The 19,190-nt window shown below is 32.7% G+C and overlaps 1 protein-coding gene across 3 annotated transcripts in view; it reads right to left on the bottom strand.

Moving 5' to 3' along the window:
• Window positions 1–19,190, bottom strand: part of CalpC (calpain C) — a 47,805-nt gene that overhangs the window by 20,373 nt on the left and 8,242 nt on the right. For all 3 annotated transcript variants that reach the window (XM_088266102.1, XM_088266103.1, XM_088266104.1), the window contains one exon: window positions 18,096–18,243. In XM_088266102.1, coding sequence (XP_088122228.1) covers window positions 18,096–18,233 — 138 coding nt within the window. In that variant the 5' untranslated portion in view covers window positions 18,234–18,243. The remainder of the gene's footprint in view (window positions 1–18,095; window positions 18,244–19,190) is intronic.

Here is a 19,190-nt window from a genome sequence, read left to right as displayed (position 1 = left end):
TTCTCCCGTTTACCGTCTTAATGTTTAAAAGTCAAATTATTTAAATGAGATAATTATGTTTGAAGCTTACCATGATTAAAGAAAATGCTAAATAGTCCTTTTAATCACATTTTTACTTGTTCTTAAAGTGTCCTTGTAGCTGTTTGTGTCTGCATTGTATGGAACTAAACTTAAGGTCTAAAGGCAGTAGTATTAAACGTTGAAATGCTTAAAAAACTGGATATCGGTATTCAACACTGGTTTCTTGTTGTTCGGTGGGCAGGCTCCAAGTTGTTCTGCGTAGGCGAACAATCCTGTCGCAAGTCGAGTGAGGAAGGTCATTCCATCTGTATCACCGTCGCAAGTTTTACTTTCTTTGGTATTCTTTTTAAATTGATCTCTTGACAAGTAAAAATTCATGTCTCTCTAGTAAAATAGTATCACAAATTCGCTATCATAATAACTCACTATAACTTTTTTTACCTTGTAATAATTTACCTTGAGATAGTTTACCGTATTCTCATTCTAATTCCAACAAAAAATACTTTTTACTCGGTTTAGTATCGGAGCTTTTTTTATATAATGAAATGATTCGTTCATTACGGCAAATGAGATCAGTTAAAAATATGTCTAATTGGAAAATAGTTGTGCAGTCGGAGTAAGAAATATTATCGAGTAAAATATATTTACGTATACGTTTTTATATTTACGTATATGAAGAAAATTAACGTACAAATATTGTAGAAAAAAAATAGTTATCATAATTGTAAACTGGCCTTACATGGTCAAATTATAAAAATACCTCTATAATTATAGAAGTCTAACTAAATTTTCTTTATATATAAATATATATATATATATATCCTTTTAATCCCTAAGCGGCTATAAAAAAAATCTACCATAAGTACATACATGTACAATTGCGGCTATTAGTTGTAAAATTGGAATACTGAAATAGATTCAAAGATATTCTGGAAAAACTATAAAATTAAAATTATATTAAAAATAATTGGTTGGAATGTTTTCCGTATTATAAATTATTTGGACAGTTCTCAACTGTAACATGAAAAACGCATGTTTTGACCACCAATGATATGACGTAGGTATTTGATTCCTAAATACGTTAGTTTACTTTATTATTCGTAAAAAAATAACCATTTAATATTCTTATTTGAATAACCACTAAATACTGTTTTTTTCTTCTTCAAATTTTTGAACTTGAAGATGCTGCTTTATTGCTAGGTGTTTCTTAGACAAGTTGGTAATGTAACATGCGTAGGTAAAATTTGAATTTTAAGGACATCATTATATAACGAATTTGAATATGAATCACATTATAATATCATATCTATACAATATATTACGTCTGAGTGATAGCAAGTGCCCACACATTGAGCCTCCAAGTAGTCCTTATTGGGACTTTGGCCTAGGTTTCGTAACTAAAGGAACCAGATAAAAACCAACTGTTACCTTATAACCTTAGCCAACATGTTAATTTCCATATATACCTTTTGATTCCATGATTTTCATGTAGGCAAGAAACTCCTCCGCTTAACTAAATTACTTAAAATATTATTCATATTTACATACTATAAGAATAACAGAGTGAATTACTCTTTATGTTTTCATATTAAAGGCACAATTCAACGAACAGTTTGTGTAAATTTCATTTTTAAAATATGTCGATGGTTTGTGATGAAATGGAATTATCACATTTTTTGAGTATGTTTACGAGGGGACAACATTTATTTTATAATCGAATTAAGAGAACATTTTAATTTCTCCGTCATCCCCTTACTTGTGTAGATAATGTATATACTGAACGTCATAGTCTTGCTGCACAATTCGCCTCTATTTATCCCGATTTTGGGTCAACTTGAGAGTAGGGTATAAAGAAAAGCCCGTTGACTCCCCTTTATTTGGTCAGCACATCTTAGTTCAAAGCATCCTTTTGCTATTGACCCTCAACCTTTTTTCCATGAAGCACGGCTTCTTGAGACGCTTCGTTCTTTCTGGCAATATGCCCAGAGTATTTATTTAACCAAATATTATAAAATATTTTTTTCCTGTCTTAGTTAAGAATCCTAAGTGATGGTGTATAGCAGGGATGGTGAACCTATTTCACAAGTGGGTAAAATACATATTTTTTATAATCCGTTTTCCGAGTCACATAGGTTAAGCAATGTAAGCAAAAATAACTAAAGGCTTTATTAACAAATTTAGAAACTTTATGACAGCTTTAAAATTTACACGTAAAATACTTCAGAACGCGTGTAACCTACGCTCAAGCCATCCTAAATCTCGACCATAAATACAACTTTATTTCGAAAATCATCATTAGCGACGAGGCCCATTTCCATCTCTGTGGATATGCGAATAAGCAGAATTGTCGCTTTTGGGGCATTGAAAATCTGCGTTTAATCTACGAAGAGCCATTATTTTCGCTCAAAGGCACTGCAAGGTGTGATGTTTACGCTGGAGGCGTCACTTCGTTGGCCTTATTTTTTCGATAACGCAGTGGGCCAAATGACTTCTGTGGACTCCTAGCGCTACAGAGCCATTACTCAACATTTTCGAGAACATGCAACAGTCAACATGCATCGACTTTATCCTTCCTCAATTGGATGAATTAAAATTGGAAAACATGTGGTTCCAACAGGGTGGGGTAACGGTATATAGTACACGAGCCATAACCGATATTCTGTGGGCTGCATTGCTGTGGGTCGCCTAATCTCGTGTCTATGTCAACAAACTTTAGACTGTCGAAGCCTTCAAAGAGAATATCCGCCAAGAATGCGAGAATCTATTGCCGGAAGTTCTGGAAAAAAGTGATGGAATGCCATAAATCGAACTCTTATTGTCACATTGGGTCATAACTTTTGTGCTATATAAAATGAACAGTACTCATAATAAATGCAACAGATTTTCCATTACACGATATTATCGTTTTATGGAAAATCTGTTGTTTATATTTTTTATGCGACTTTCGTAGTAAATGGTGTTTAATCTTGTTCATGCAGCAATAATTTTTTCACTCTTAGTCGATTTCGTAGTCATTATTTCATAAAATTCATTTACGAAAATAACTGCTCGCAAGCATATATCGATCCGGATATAGTTAAAAGCGTAGTAACTAATCTTTTAACTTTTTCAAATGTGCTTGAAAGAATTCCACGGAATATTATATTTTCAACCCCCATTGATTTGTTCACAATTTTTCATGTTTTTTTCTAACTTAATTCGATATTTCAATCAATTTTTTTACCAAGATGGCGCCTTGTTATTATTTATTATACGAAAGCTTTAAAAAATAATCATATCTAAAAGTTCGAGTGGGATAAATGATTTCTCAGGCGGCTCATTGCGTGACCCGCGGGTCGCTCGTTTGCCATCCCTAGTATATAGCATATACTGAGTATAACCTCGACTTGCCCACCATATTATAGCGTCTACGTAAGACAAATTTCATTGACTGCAGCGATTCGATTAATTTAATGAAATAATGACAAACGTAACATCCAAGCGCATTGACTCAACACGAGGATTGTTTATTTTATTTTTAAATTCAACTACTAAATCAGATTTAATATAAAATATAAATCTATAAAATAACAATTGCATTAATTATCTCCTGGGAATCGAATTTGCGACACTCAGCATGGTAGCCACACGCGTAAACCGTTACACTGCAGAGGAATACACTCGATTAAATATTATATATCACATTGAACTTACACCAGAATTGCAGGACTGGTCACTTTGCCTTCGCGTAATAACAATCAAGATAACCAAGATATTAAATTACTTATTCTTATCAAAATGTAATGTATATATCGCTCACTCCTTTCAAGAACGTCATAAATCAAAAAACTTGATTTTTCAGGAAAACATTTTTAAAGTTTAAAAATATAATACAATGTATTAAAAACAAATATCAATCCACTCATGGAACTTTTTACTGTGTAACATATCATTTTAGGTAAAACCTAAAGGTCATTTCTCCATATGAAAAATATTTAGTATATTTAAAAAAAATAATTAAACAATACCTTTTCTTCAAAATGCAAAAACAACACTTTCTGCCCTGTAGCGGGTAAATATTAAGTTAAAAATATGCCGCTTTTGCGGCATATTTTTATCATAGATATTTCTTTTGTAAAATTATTATGTTTGTATGGATTTAAGTATGTATTGAGATTCTTGGTGTTACTGCATTTTATATAATAAAACAACAACTAGTACATATATACATACACAGGGGTGGGCTGCTAATTTTTTAACAAGGGGCTCACGGGTGGTGGGGGGAGGGGGAGGTGTTTTGTACTATCCAAAATACATAATAATTAATAATACTGAAAAATACTTAATATACACATCAAACGACAAAATATACATGACTTATTTTTTTATGGTTGAACAGTTATAAACAATTATTTTTTGCAAAGACCCACCAAGCAACTTTGTGTGTCTTGTCGGTGAAGTTCTTTTTTCATACATTTTTTTATTATTTTGATCCATTTTAACCTAATATACACACACAAAAGAGAGAAAAAAAATACTAAAACAATTATCATAGAATTAACTCTTGATCATTTACCCACTACTTTATTTTGCCTTTGTTTCATATTTTATTTTGACCTCTAACCTCCGTTAGCAACAAATTAAAAATGTTTGGAAAGATATATTTCGACTACCGGATTTATTGTTAATTCTTGAGACTATCAAACCTTCGTTGTGGGTAAATCGTGTATCATGGTTGTGAACTAGAAGATTTCGATATATTTGTACCATTCCTTATTCTGTGCATTATTAAACATCCATATTGCATTAATATTTATGTAATGTTTTTCCCGTTCGTATCTCAGTTTTGAACTGACAGATAATTTCATCAATTAGGAGCTTTGTGAAGCCAAGTGGTTTTCTCCACTTGAATAAAATAAACGCCTTAATATATCGTCCTTACGGATCCAGTTAATTATCCAGTGCCTGATAGAATAAATATATATTTTTATCTTATTTTTTTTGTTTATTTTATCCCAAGAACACGCCCCGTAAATGCGATACTTTTCTTGAGTCACTTCCTTCAAGTCACCTGCTTTGTATTCTGATTGTTACTCAAATGCAGCTAAGCGGATGCGCCGATTTAATTATAATTTAAAACGGTACTTGAATTCAGATTGTCATTAAAAAATCGATAAAACACATAGGTACGGCCAATTATATATTAAGAATTTAAACGTAGATGATTGATTATTAATTTTTTATTAATTAATTAATTATTATAAATTAAATTATTATTTGTGATTTTATGAAAATTTTTATAAAATTTAAGTTTAGAAAAATAATAATTTTGTATCCTAAAAGCATTGTTAAATTTGTGGTATGGTAATATAACACTCCTTATTATTCATCGTTCAAATTGTGTAAGAATTAATTCATCGTTTACTTTGTATAAAAGTGGTATTACACAAAGTGAACGATGAATGATAAGGAGAGTGTTACACGTTTTGCAGTTTAAGAAGTACAGGAATCCCGTGAAATTATTTTTTTGGTTTGTTTCGTATTTAATTTCATTTAAAGTCACTCGTGGTACCACTTCATATTAGAAGCTGGTGAGCTAAATATTAAGCAAGTGATCTTGGTATCGATTCACGATTGCGTCAATGATTAATGAGCAGGCATATGTATTGTCCCTGGAATGTTATGTGACTGATAAATGTTGCTCAAAATCAGTTGGATATAGCTAATATGATGAGGAAAAAAAAGATTACTTTTGAGTTGTTTTCGTGACTGAATTCCATAGAAATCCAGAACGCACCCCTATGGCGAGAGAAAGTCTTCGCGAGACTCCATCATATCCAGGGCAAACGAGAAAGTCTTTCAACAGAGGAGTGCAGTGGCGTGATACCTTGTTTATTCGAGCTTCCTGGAGCAATGGGAGTGAGCTAGAGATCAGCTGTACAGCTCTCCGGCATGTCTGCCAAGCACACCGCAAGGACGGCAGTCGTTGCATAGTTGGACTCTCCTGTTATTGAGCAGCCGTTACGTAAGGGTTTTCTTGCTGACACGATGACGAAGAAGAATAGACTATTTCGAATAGCAACATTTACAAAAAATTAAACCGTTTATATTCGGTATAGTGATGACGAATCAAAAGTCATTGAGCCCGGTGGCACTCGCACGTAGCTATTCTCAGCATACAGTTCACGGATCACAGTTTATGGCGAATAATAATAATTGCTTCGGTATCAGAATTTACCTCCAACAGCAGCTGTCTTTAAACCGTTCCGAAACAGCTTCGAGACTTGATGACATCAGTCTATTATTTATTTATAAAAAACCGTATTTCATTATTCCGGTTAAGATTTAAGAAATAAAGAGAGAGAGCGAAGAAAGAAAGATAAGTAATATAACAGTCTAAAAATTTATGTCAATTTGTGATTGATATAAAAATACAATATTTGTAATAAATACGAGTTGTTGATATTTAAAAGTATATATGTATGCACCACTTTTTTGTGGCGTTCAATGAACTCAGTCATGAAAATAATATAACTTTATTTAAAAAAAATATCATCGATTTAATCTGGGAGAGTAATTTTGAATCAAAATGTATTTGGAACAAAAAAAAACTTAAAAATTTAAGTTTAACTTTCTAAATAGCGTTAATTTTTACAATGATTTTCATAAAAATTCGGACTTTGATTTTTGGTGACAATAACGGGTCATACAAAAATGATGTGGGTAGATCCCAGTGTGCAGGTTTTGCAGGCTAAATGGTTTCTTCCCCTTCCGCAGTGTAGTGGTTAGAGCTATAATAATAAACCCTTATCCGCACCCCAATGGTGCATAGGGCTCTGTGTCTTATAAACGCAGTGTTATCATGATCGTTTTACACATGAAGAAAAGGTGATCAGCCCTCTGCTTCAGGTACCAGTCCATGGTAATATTGAATAAATATTACAGTGAAAAAATCACTTATATTTATTTTTACCCCCCTTGGGAATCGAACTCGGGACCTCCAGAACGGTAGGTGAGCATGCTGACCATTACACTACGGAGGCGGACAGGCGGTTAGAGCTATTGTGAATAAAATCTCAAGTATCAAGATCGATCTCTAGTGCTCTCTTGCATAAATGTAGGTGATTTTTTCCATCGTATATGAATGTAATATAGCACACTAGATTCACACCTTAAGCTATCAAATTTACATGAATTATCGGGTGAGAATTAAGCAGAAAAGGATAGCTATTAATCTAGGTATTACGCGATTCAAATCCTTACTCTGCTCAACCGTTCTTAAAGAAAATTCTGAGTTTTTACGGAGTATTCTCAAATGTTTTTTTCTTGATTAAAAAGCACGTTTTCTGAATTTATAAAACGTTCAATTTTGCTGAGTGTCTTCCTTGGTTTGTTATCTTAGCGTGTCCATGATATGTACGTGAAGTTCAGTATTTTTATGCACTTGATTATTCCGCACACGACCTGATTACACAACATACTGATTTTTCAGCACGTAAATAATTCCGATGATTCCGAACAAAATATGCTTAGAATTTTTTTTAAAAATAATAAAGAACATATAATGATGCAATAAAACCTATTCTGCGATAAAATTTTCTACCAAAAGTTTAAATTTCAACTTCTATAGTATTACGATAGAGGTGAATCAAATTAATCATAGATCTTTATAACGACATAATCCGTGCATTTCAGGTCAATTTTTTTGTTCTTTTCATCCAAGTTCGCCCGTACAGTCGGTCAATGCTCGTCAGCGGTCCTCTGGTGTTTTTATTTTTACACATTATAAAAAAAAGTGAATAATTTATGCACAGAAAAAATTGTGAGTTAACTTCGTGAGCAGATAAATTCGACCATCGTAGATACTAGTATTTATAATATTGTAATAATTGTAAGTACTTGTGTGGGTTCATAATATTCATATTATTGGTAACTATCGAAACTAATTATAGTAAACCTTCAAAATTTAGATTTTTGAATTTTTACACACGGGTCGTTGACTAAGTACCTCAGATTATTTTAGAACTTTATTGCTATCTATGTGGAGCACGTAAAGTCATTTAGGTAACGGTCTTCACCTTCTTTGTGCGAGTTGTCAGTAAGCTCACCGTCTAGTATATGCTTGCGGGGACAGAGATTTAGTAAAACGGCCTCGTCATATTACGAGTCAGTAACGTGGAAAAATAGAGTTCAGACTGAATCCCGTTAAATGAGTGCCCACGTAAATACGTAAGGCCAAATTTAAACCAGAGTTTTTTTCACCAACTACGAAGTACTGCTCTTTAGGAATTGACTATTTAAAAATATACATATTTCTATTGGTTTTCTTTCTTAGTATATTAATATTATATTTATTAAATAATACTTTCACAGTATTTTAGCATTTCATAGGATATTAATACTTGATCATTTATTATATCATAAAAAGCTCAAATATATATTTTTTTTGTTGCTTTGAAAGAAAATAATTTATTTTGTCTATTGTATATAAGTACTGTTTTTTTCTTTAACACAGGGCTAAGCCGTAAGTCTGTACACCACTGAAAACATGATGACATGTCAAAAAATAGTAAAACTAAAAAAATTAATCAATGGTTATCATTTGTTTTACAAGACATAAAAAAATGGATGGTATACATCGTTTTGTAAGTAAAATAAAAAAAGTTCATTTTCGAGGGAGCCGATTTACCGTAATAATATCTATTACAAATCATCTCGATTCTCGCCATAGGAATTGGTATTCAAGTCGATCGATTCACTCTTCATCACTCACGACATTACACCGTTACGATAACATACCAATATGATTACTCGCGTGGCAATACATCATTCGATTCTCGCCATAGGAATTGGTATTCAAGTCGATCGATTCACTCTTCATCACTCACGACATTACACCGTTACGATAACATACCAATATGATTACTCGCGTGGCAATACATCATTCCAATCTGATAGATATCACAATTTTAAAGATGATTTATTTGTTGAAATCTAAATAAATATAGTATTTACACAATAAGAAAAATGTAAATTTACGTTAGCATAAGCATTTTTATTAAAAAAAAACAAGTTTTTAGAATATCAATTCTTTCCCAGCAAAAAATCGTTTACGCTACTTGGGCAAATACCTAGAAAAATAAGAAATAAGTCAAGCAATCAATAAAGAATTACCGATAGTAAATAACCAACTGAATTTAACTTCCACTTTAAAGTCCACTTTTGAAAATATTCCCATTGCGATTCATTTGTCGTCATTCACTCTTTCAAAATTTTTATTTTTGTACAAATCGCTCACTCCTTTCAAGAACGTCATAAATCAAAATTCGTAAATTTTCAGCTGTGCATATTTTCGGAATGCCCAGAAAATGTACTATATCCCAGCAAAAGTGGCATATTTTTAACTTAATATTTACCCGCTACAGGGCAGAAAGTGTTGTTTTTGCATTTTGAAGAAAAGTTATTGTTTTTTTTTTTTAAATATAATAAATATTTTTCAAATGGAGAAAAAACCTTCAGGTTTTACCTAAAAAGATCTGTTGCACGGTAAAAAGTTCAAAAAGTGGCTTGATATTTATTTTTAATACATTGTATTATATGTTTAAACTTTAAAAACGTTCTCCTGAAAAATCAAGTATTTTGATTTATGACGTTCTTGAAAGGAGTGAGCGAAATGTCAGACCATAATATCTTTATCCATAAATATTTTAATGATCTGATGATGGAATAATTTTCCAAAACCGATAGTCACAAATAAGTGTTTATAAAAGTGGTATTACAAAAGTAAACAATGGTTGATAAAGAGAGTGTTTTATTACCATACCACAAAGTATGCTTTTAATAAACAAAATAAAATACAGGTTTGTTTAAATAAATATAAAATATTTATGATCTTGGGAAAAAAGCAATTTTAAGTACCCTCCTCTCAAGATGATTCTCAAAAACATCATAACCGATCTGGCGTTTACGATATTTTTTTAGGGAAGGGTCGATATTCAAATACGTACGTATTTACTTTATCAGTATACGTAACAGTGCTTACCATTATGTAGAGTTATTAGGGCTTAAATAAGTAAAAAAAACAATTTCTGCTTATTTATAATATCGCTCACTGCTTTCAACAACGTCATATATCAATTTTTTTTTTAAGGAGATCGTTTTTAAAGTTTAAAATACATTTAATGAAATGTATTAAAAATAAATGTAAAGCCACTTATTGAACTTTTTACTGTGCAACAGATCTTTTAAAGTAAAACCTGAATGTTTTTTTCTCCATTTAAAAAATATTTAGTATATTTAAAAAAAAAAAATTAAACAATACCTTTTCTTCAAAATGCAAAAACAGCACTTTCTGCCATGTAGCGGGTAATGTTAAGTTAAAAATATGCCGCTTTTGCTGGGATATAATGCATTTTCTGGGCATTCCGAAAACATGCATAACTGAAAATTTACGATTTTTGATTTATGACGTTATTAAACAATTGTTAAACAAAAGTATAAAATGATCACTTAACCCAGCTGATGACAGGTCGTATAATGATGAAAATTGTAAATCCACAGAGTTTCATAGCCTTTTTCATAAATACTTCGTTTCTATTACCTATATTTATATATATATATATATATATATATTTATATATATATATATATATATATATATATATATATATATATATATATATATATATATATATATACATATATATATATACACATATATATACATATATATATATATATATATATATATATATATATACATATATATATATATATATATATATATATATATATATATATATATATATATATATATATATATAAATATATCCTTATAGGTATTGGGATTGATTTTTTAACACTTAATCATCACTTATGATTGCATTAAATCAATTGGAAGAATGACTAAATATTGATTTTATGTTAAAACTAGTCGTATCGGACGAATAGTCTTCCCGATTGTAAATACAGAAAAATATTAGGTTACTTTGAAATATTTCGACTAGACCTTGCATGAGTGATTAGTTGTGAAACGACATGGGTTCATAATTTTTCTTGGATAAAGATACGTTTATGGGGAATAACATATCCTAAAAGAATCGTCTATATAACTAATATACGAAATGGTGTAACGCAAATAGATTGCTTTAAGTTATTTGTAAGTATGACATTAAAATAATTTTACACATTTGATTGTATATCTCCAGTATGAATTAATAAAAAAATATTAGGAAATAAAATAATTAAGATATCCGTCGTCGCACGTTGATATCCGTCGATACACAGTTCATTCGTGTTCAACGAGATTCTTCATTGATCGGAATTTTTATCTTTGGTACTAGTATAAAGTAAAACGGAAATGGTGGGACTTGCACACAAGTATAATAGCATCGTTGTCTTATAGAATAGCGCGATATTTACCTATGTATGTATGACGACCGCGCTAACATTATGCTCATTAATCCGCTAACCCTCCAGTTGTGAATCTGTGCTAATGCTATGCATATTCTTCTCCTAACCCCCCTCGTTCATCGACCGCGTGTGAAAAGAAGTACACCAGTGCCGGCATACCGAATATTATCGTATTATTTTTTGACATCTCATCAAAGATGTAGAAGAATATGGAAGTCTGGGCATTTACGGGACTTCCAACCGTCACAGGCTGGTTAAAGTGATAAATTTACCATTCGCCAATTAACCCATGATTGACAACCACACTACTCAAATTCTTGGAACTTCTATATCTATGGTTAATTTCTATATCTTTTTCGAAACATAGTGCTTGAATCACTAGAATTTCACTAGAGACATCTATTGGTAGAATTGAACTCGTGTGTAAGGTGATAACTCAAACCAGCCTATTACGGTCGTAAGCCCTATAAATGTCCAGACTTTTATATTCTTCTTCATCTATATTGAAATGTCAAAAAATATATGAAAAATAACTTCTATAATTGGAGATAATTCAGATTTGTAAGCTAAGAGGTCACATACGGCCCTAAGGCGCCAGGTTCTCAATCGCAGGATTAGATAATATGTTAAATATATTAATTTAAACCCAATGGTGCATAGGGCACTGCATCATATAAACTCAGTGCTATCTTCAAATTGAAGAAGCGTATTTATAAGTGTTATTACTGATGTATAACTACAGTGGTTACAAATATGCTATGCCGATTCTTCATCTATGTTGAGATGTCAAAAAATAATATTATTCGTATTAGTTAAATTGGTTATATTTTCCCCTTCTTCTTTTCGCAAATTCGCTTGATTTTCGCCTTGTTGGGTGAAAATGCGAAAAGACAAATCATGATGTGGAAGTATGCATGTTGTAGGAACTCTGTAATGATAGCGTTGAAAAAATGACATGATGTAAGCACTTATGCTGCACTTCCAGTCACGCTGGAAGGTAATCCGAGGGTAACAGAGCACGAAATGTAGGTAGCATAAATGTGAGTTAAATATATCGCTCACTCCTTTCAAGAACGTCATAAATCAAAGAACTTGATTTTTCAGGAGAACGTTTTTAAGGTTTAAAAATATAATACAATGTATTAAAAATAAATATCAAGCCACTTACTGAACTTTTTACTGTGCAACAGATCTTTTTAGGTAAACCTGAAGGTTTTTTCTCCATTTGAAAAATATTTTGTATATTTAAAAAAATAATTAAATAATACCTTTTCTTCAAAATGCAAAACAACACTTTCTGCCCTGTAGCGGGTAAATATTAAGTTAAAAATATGCCTCTTTTACTGGGATATAGTACATTTTCTGGGCATTCCGAAAACACGCACAACTGAAAATTGACGATTTTTGATTTATGACGTTCTTGAAAGGAGTGAGCGATATGTACATGTTCCACGTATGTGAAGAGTAAGGTGACGGGAATGATAGTCTTTTTCATTATAGAAAATAATTGCAACAATTTTTACCAAATACAGAGTGGGGCGTGGTCACTTCCTTTTAAAAATAATCATAATACAAAAAGTATTGCATGCCCAGATCTGATACAGAAGCATCTAGGCTTCCTGACAGATCTGCTCTTGCTTAGGAATTAAAAAAAAAAACTAAGTTGCTAAATTTATTGAAAATGTGAAACAATGTAAAATTGTATCCCTTTTTTACTGTGAATTTACATTTAAAAGCTTTCAATAAACCTGTCACTGCCAATCTAAATAAATACAGGTTTGTAAATCCTTCACCAAATTTTCTAAAAGTACCCCGATGCTTAGGCAGTGAAAGGCATTAGTATTTAGTTCAATTAGTCAACTAGATCCGACTCCGACCCGACGCTGGCCGGTACACAAACGTCCACAGCCCCGACCAGCACAGCAGACAGACGCGGAACAGTGCAAAGACATTCACAGAGAATGGTCAGTCATCGCATTTAAAAAGTATTGATAGTATGGATTTAATTATTTTGTTTGTACACAGGGGCATATTTTAAGTTTTATTTCACTGGGTTTTAAAAACGACATCTCGAAGGCTGCCACCGTCCTCGTCAATACGCTGAGGAAGTCAAATTTTGACATTTCTGTCAAGTTTTACGAGCATATCTTTGCCTTTGTCGGAAATGCAGCACGAATATTATTCATCAGCTGATTAATGGTCTTTGGACGATTCGTATAAACCAATGTTTTAAGGTAGCCAGCCCCACAGGGAATAGTCCCAGAAGGCTAAATCTGGCGATCGCGCTGGGCAATCGAGATAGACCCTAAGAGAGATGAACCGTTTGCAAAGGTGTTCCCGCAAAAAAAAAATAACTAAAAGTTTCATGGCGCCATTTTGTTGGAACCACACATCCAATTGGCCAATTTATTATTTCACATTTATAAAAAAAAAACTACTTTACTTGTTTTATTTAGTAATGACGGAAAACTATTAAGTTGTTATTTATTTCTCATACAAAATACTATCACGAAATACTTTTTGGTTCCAAAATACGATCTAAAAAAAATGTATTTTCAAATAGTATTATTTATGTTTAAATAAGTGCGTTGTTATCTTTAACTAGCTGTACCCACCAACGCGTTATTGAGTCTAGTTAAATTGAAAATAAATTAATATTCATATAAAAACGTGCGTATTAGAATAAAACTTTAGATTAGAGATTATGTGCAAATGAATATCGTAAATTTTTTATATGGATTTACTATGTACATTATTTAGGGAAATCTTGTGTATAAGACATTATGCCTTTATCGTTTGAAATCCATGAATTTTGTTATTTTGCTGTCATAGATTAGATCAAGGATGGGGAACGTTTCCATTTCAAAAGCCACAATTGTTTACCTGATTCAACATAAGGTCGCGTTCGTAAATTTTCGAAGTCAATCCATCGACTACTTTTTGAGTTTTGCGGACCGGAAGCTAATTTTCACATACTTATATATAAAGAAATTCAGATTTTTTAAAATCAGCTCAAGTTAGCAGAAGGCATCTGAGTAGCTAAGAGGTCACATATGGCCCAAAGGCGCCAGGTTCTCAATCACAGGATTAGATAATATGTTAAATATATTTATATAAACCCTTATCCGTACCCCAATGGTGCATAAGGCACTGCATCATATAAACTAAGTGCTATATTCAAATTGAAATTCCACAGTTGAAATAGCGTATTTATAAGTGTAATTACTGATGTATAACTACAATGGTTACAAATATGCTATGCCGATTTACTTCAATGACGACATTTTTTACTGTGAGCATTAAAACATTGTAAGGCAGCCGTTGACCAGTCTTGGCTAACTCCGATGCCATTACGTCGCATAAAAAATGCCGACGGCCTTGGCTTTATTTAAAAATTTGTACGCGATGCTAGGCCAAGTCGAGCAAGCGAGACATTGTCGAAAAATGGAAACAAGATTCCCAAAAGTCGCTTGTCAAAATAACACGATATGACGCCAATATACTGTAATTTATATATTGATAGCACATGTGTATCTTCTAACCCCTTATCCGCACCCAATGGTGCATAGTGCACTGCATCGTATTGACGCAGTGTTATCTTGATCGCTGCTTATATGAAGCAATTATATGAAGTTGCTTATATGCAAGGTGATCACTCCTGCGCTCCAGGGACCAGTCCAGAGTGACATTAAATAAATATTAGAGTATAATATCACTAATATTAATTTTCACCCCCCTTGGGGATCCAACCTGGGACCTCCAGCACGGTAGCACGACCTAAACACGCTGATATATATATATATACATATATATATATATATATATATATATATATATATATATATATATATATATATATATATATATATATATATATATATATATATATATATATATATATATTAGTTTAACATACATGAATATAAAGTTTAACAAATGCTTGTCGAATGTTCAAGTAAACTCCAGTAAGAAATATATTTTTCAGTAATATTGGTTGGAGAATGTACGATATTCGGCCCAGATAGAAAATATTGAGTAATTATGCAAAAATGTAACAGTTCCAATTATTTTTGTGTACGCATTTTTTACGTAACAGTTATATTTTATAAGTAAAGTTACTTTGCATGCACATACATCAGTTACAAAATTATTTTATCACTTGCCAAGATATTTCAATACCTACTTTGAATAATCATTTCACAAGATATCGCCTATCGCAGGTTTTAAATGTTGACTGCTTATTTTGTTTTTCACTAACGATTTTACAACAAACTGATGGTAAGCTCTTACTATCTCCATTTGTTTACAGCAGGTTCTAATAATTTTAATTTGAATCATTATTCTTAGTTCTACTGATAAAGTTGAGAACCGAGCCAAGTTATGCACATATCGTCATAATTGTAAAGCATGATGTGATATTTTTATCTATGAAAGTACCACCGACATCACTTTGACATATTGTTTTTCTGATTAGAAGGCCAACAAAAACAGAATAAGGTATTCTGTTACTATTATACTGTCCGCCTCCGTAGCGTAATGGTCAGCATGCTCGCCTACCGTTCTGGAGGTCCCGGGTTCGATTCCCAGGGGGGTTTAATAAATAAAAGAGATTTTTTCACTCTAATATTTATTCAATATTACACTGGACTGGTACCTGAAGTGGAGGGCTGATCACCTTTCCTTCATATGTAATCGATAGAGAACACTGCGTTTATATGAAGCAGTGCCCTATGCACCATTGGGGTGTGGAAAGGGATTATTATTATACTTATTACCATACTATATACCAGTGTTCCGCTAATTTTTTTCTATTCAAGGTACACCTACCAAATAAATAAAGAAAAGAGGTGCATTTCTAACATATTATGTTTAATGCGAAATGTGAGCCTACTTAACTGAGCACAGGAAATCAAAATTTGGAGCAATTTTCACAAAACTAGACTCTTTTCCACGGCACCACTAATCATCACGGTACACCAGTGTACCGCGGCACACACTTTGCGGAACAATACTATTATACCAAATCCTCTACCTGTTCCAAAATTTTCCCATTGACTGCTACTTTACACCAAGATCTACATAAATATATTAAAAAAAAACTATAACTTAGAAATTGTTAACATTCTTCATCTTCAAATTACTTTCCTTGCATGCATTATACACTTTTGACACCAGTGCCCAAAGGTCTGCGTTTTATTAATTTACAATTAATCATAGCGGTCAAGGTTAGTTAATTTAGCGGTTAGTTAGTTAGGTTAGCGGTCAGTTTTGTCGTCTGGTTGGTACTTTACAATATATCCATGATTTCTCGAAATTGAGTTGCCAAGTTGCAATTCTGAAAATACAGTATGGTCCGCCACACACATTTGGAAAGGCATACGTGTGGGTGAACCAGGCTTACCTAATGTTTATGTATGTTTACATAATTTCTAACTTAAATCGTATTTTTTTATCGGACCGATTTTATAAAAAAATGAATGCTCTTACTGCATGACTGATTTTACCTTAATTTATGCAATACCCGAGGAAGGTTCGCACATTTCAGTGAAAATAGGTAATTAATGGAAAGCGGATTTCGTTGTGTGAAATCAACATCAGTATTTAAACTGTATTTCCGGCAAGTATTATTAATTGATTATGATAACATAACTGCCTTCCTGAACTTTAACGATCACCTACTGTACTTCTTTGAGAGACTACAATTACTCGTACTTCTCCAGTATTATTATAAACATGTTTTAATCACTTCCTAAAATCAATTTGTATTAGCTTATTGCAAAATTTATTAATTTCATTAATTGATTTGGCAGTCACTTTGTAATCATATCTATTCATTTTGAATATCAGTTTTACTTGGTAAATAGCGTTATTTCTTAAAAATTAATGTGACATGTCTTTCGATGAATTCCGCATAATAATAAAAATAATCTTGGATGATTTATATAGCGCCATTTTCGTTAAAAACTACCTCAAGGGCGCTTATACAGGTATGATAAAAAAAGAGAGATAAAAAAATAAAGAAAATAAAAAACGTCGTCAATCAAGTCTGAAGGCAGGAAAGTTAAGCCGCCGTATTGATGCGCCTTCTTCTCGGTCTTCTTGGGCTGGAGCATTGCCAAGCTGTTGGGCGGCACGCCTCTAATGCCGGAGAGCAGTTTGTTAAGGTCCCGTCATTGTGGATATTCAACTGCAGATGGCGGGGGTGATGCTGGTCTTCTTGTTGTCACTGGAGGCATTGATGGGCATTTCCAACACTTAGCAGCCAGGTAGCCAGGTACTTCATGACGGCGGCAAGGTACGCGAGCGCCCGCGTTGTGCAAAGCCCGTGCCCCTACGCACAAGCCCCAACTTTCTCAACGTAGTAGATGCGAGCTAGCGTGTTTTGGGGTTTTAAAATTGCCCCTGTACTCCATAAAGATTGTAATAAGATTGTTTTTTCATTCCCTAAACGACAAGTCAAAAAATGAAGTATTGTGTTGTATAACTCATTATTTTCGCAAAACCCTATTTCATCACTTATTACCTCACTTATTACATCACTTATTACCGAGATTTCCGAAGACACAAATATGGGACAAAAATACTTCCTTAATGACTCTGTTCGACATTATACTATTTTATCACATTAATTAAAGAAAAAAAAGAAATTTATCAAGCAACGAAAAAAATAAGATTGAATTTACCTTGGGTCTTTTCCAAACAAACTGGAAGGGCGGTGTCTGATGATAGAACACAGAAGCTTGTGTGGCAGGAAAGTCCGGGTCCTCCCAAAGCTCTCCGCGCTTCAAGCAGGAGCGCTGGATGCGCTCGAAGTCAGTCATCGCGCATGGCCTGAAGAAACCAATAAAAAAGTTATTATTATTATCTTATTCAAACAAACAAACTAACTAACTGACTAACCATCACCCACTTCCCCGCAAGGGTAGGCAAAGAGAATAGAACGCCACACCACTCTGTCCTTGCAAACATTCTTCGCCTCTTCCACGTTCATGCATCTCCTCATGCATACCCGCCCTAACCTGACCACTTTCAAGTATTTGGCATACTTGATCGTGCCAAGTTTTTCTCGGTCTTCCTCTGCTCCTTTTTCTAATTACATTCGCCTCATAAATTTGTTTTACCGTTCTTTCCTCACTCATTCGTTCTACATGTCTAAACCATCTCGAAACACCTTTCGTAATTTTATCGATAATGCTTGTCTCAGCTTTGCATTCCTTCCTTATTTCACTATTCGAACATCTAATACATTGTTTTGTCGCAAATTCATCTGAGAAATCGCATTTTGACTGCATTCAGTCTACTTGCATCCTTCTTTTGCCAACTCCATGCTTCACTTCCATACATTAGGGTCGGAACCAGGATTCAAACAAAATATAAAGAATAGCATTTCCAAACGATTATTACATCCTTCTACTACTTACAAAGCTACACGTGGCTTTATTTAAAAAACAGTCATCATGTGCTACATAAAAACATTTTCGACTCGACAGTAAATATAATATTTGTTAATAATAAATGACTTCATTCCTCGAGATTTTTTATGGTGTTGAATTAATAATTTTAAGAGCAAAATATTTTGGCAATCGAGTTTAACTTAGAATGTATTCTTAAGTGGATCTTAAGCATGTGTTAGATTTTGTTGTTGTTTTAAGATGGGTTTCAGGCAATTTTTTTCTGTCGAGTTTTCAATAAATTTTAACTGGGAATATTTTAGTTTGACATAATTCAAAATACAAGTAGGCAATTCATATTTTATCGCAACAGCAAAGGCATGTTCG

This window comes from Brachycentrus maculatus, unplaced genomic scaffold, assembly GCF_059751285.1.
Source record: "Brachycentrus maculatus isolate JH-2025_06_01 unplaced genomic scaffold, ASM5975128v1 h1tg000261l, whole genome shotgun sequence".
NCBI classification, from domain to species: Eukaryota; Metazoa; Arthropoda; class Insecta; order Trichoptera; family Brachycentridae; genus Brachycentrus; species Brachycentrus maculatus.
Note: the sequence above shows the minus strand (reverse complement) of the source record. Positions and strands in the feature narration are given on the sequence as shown.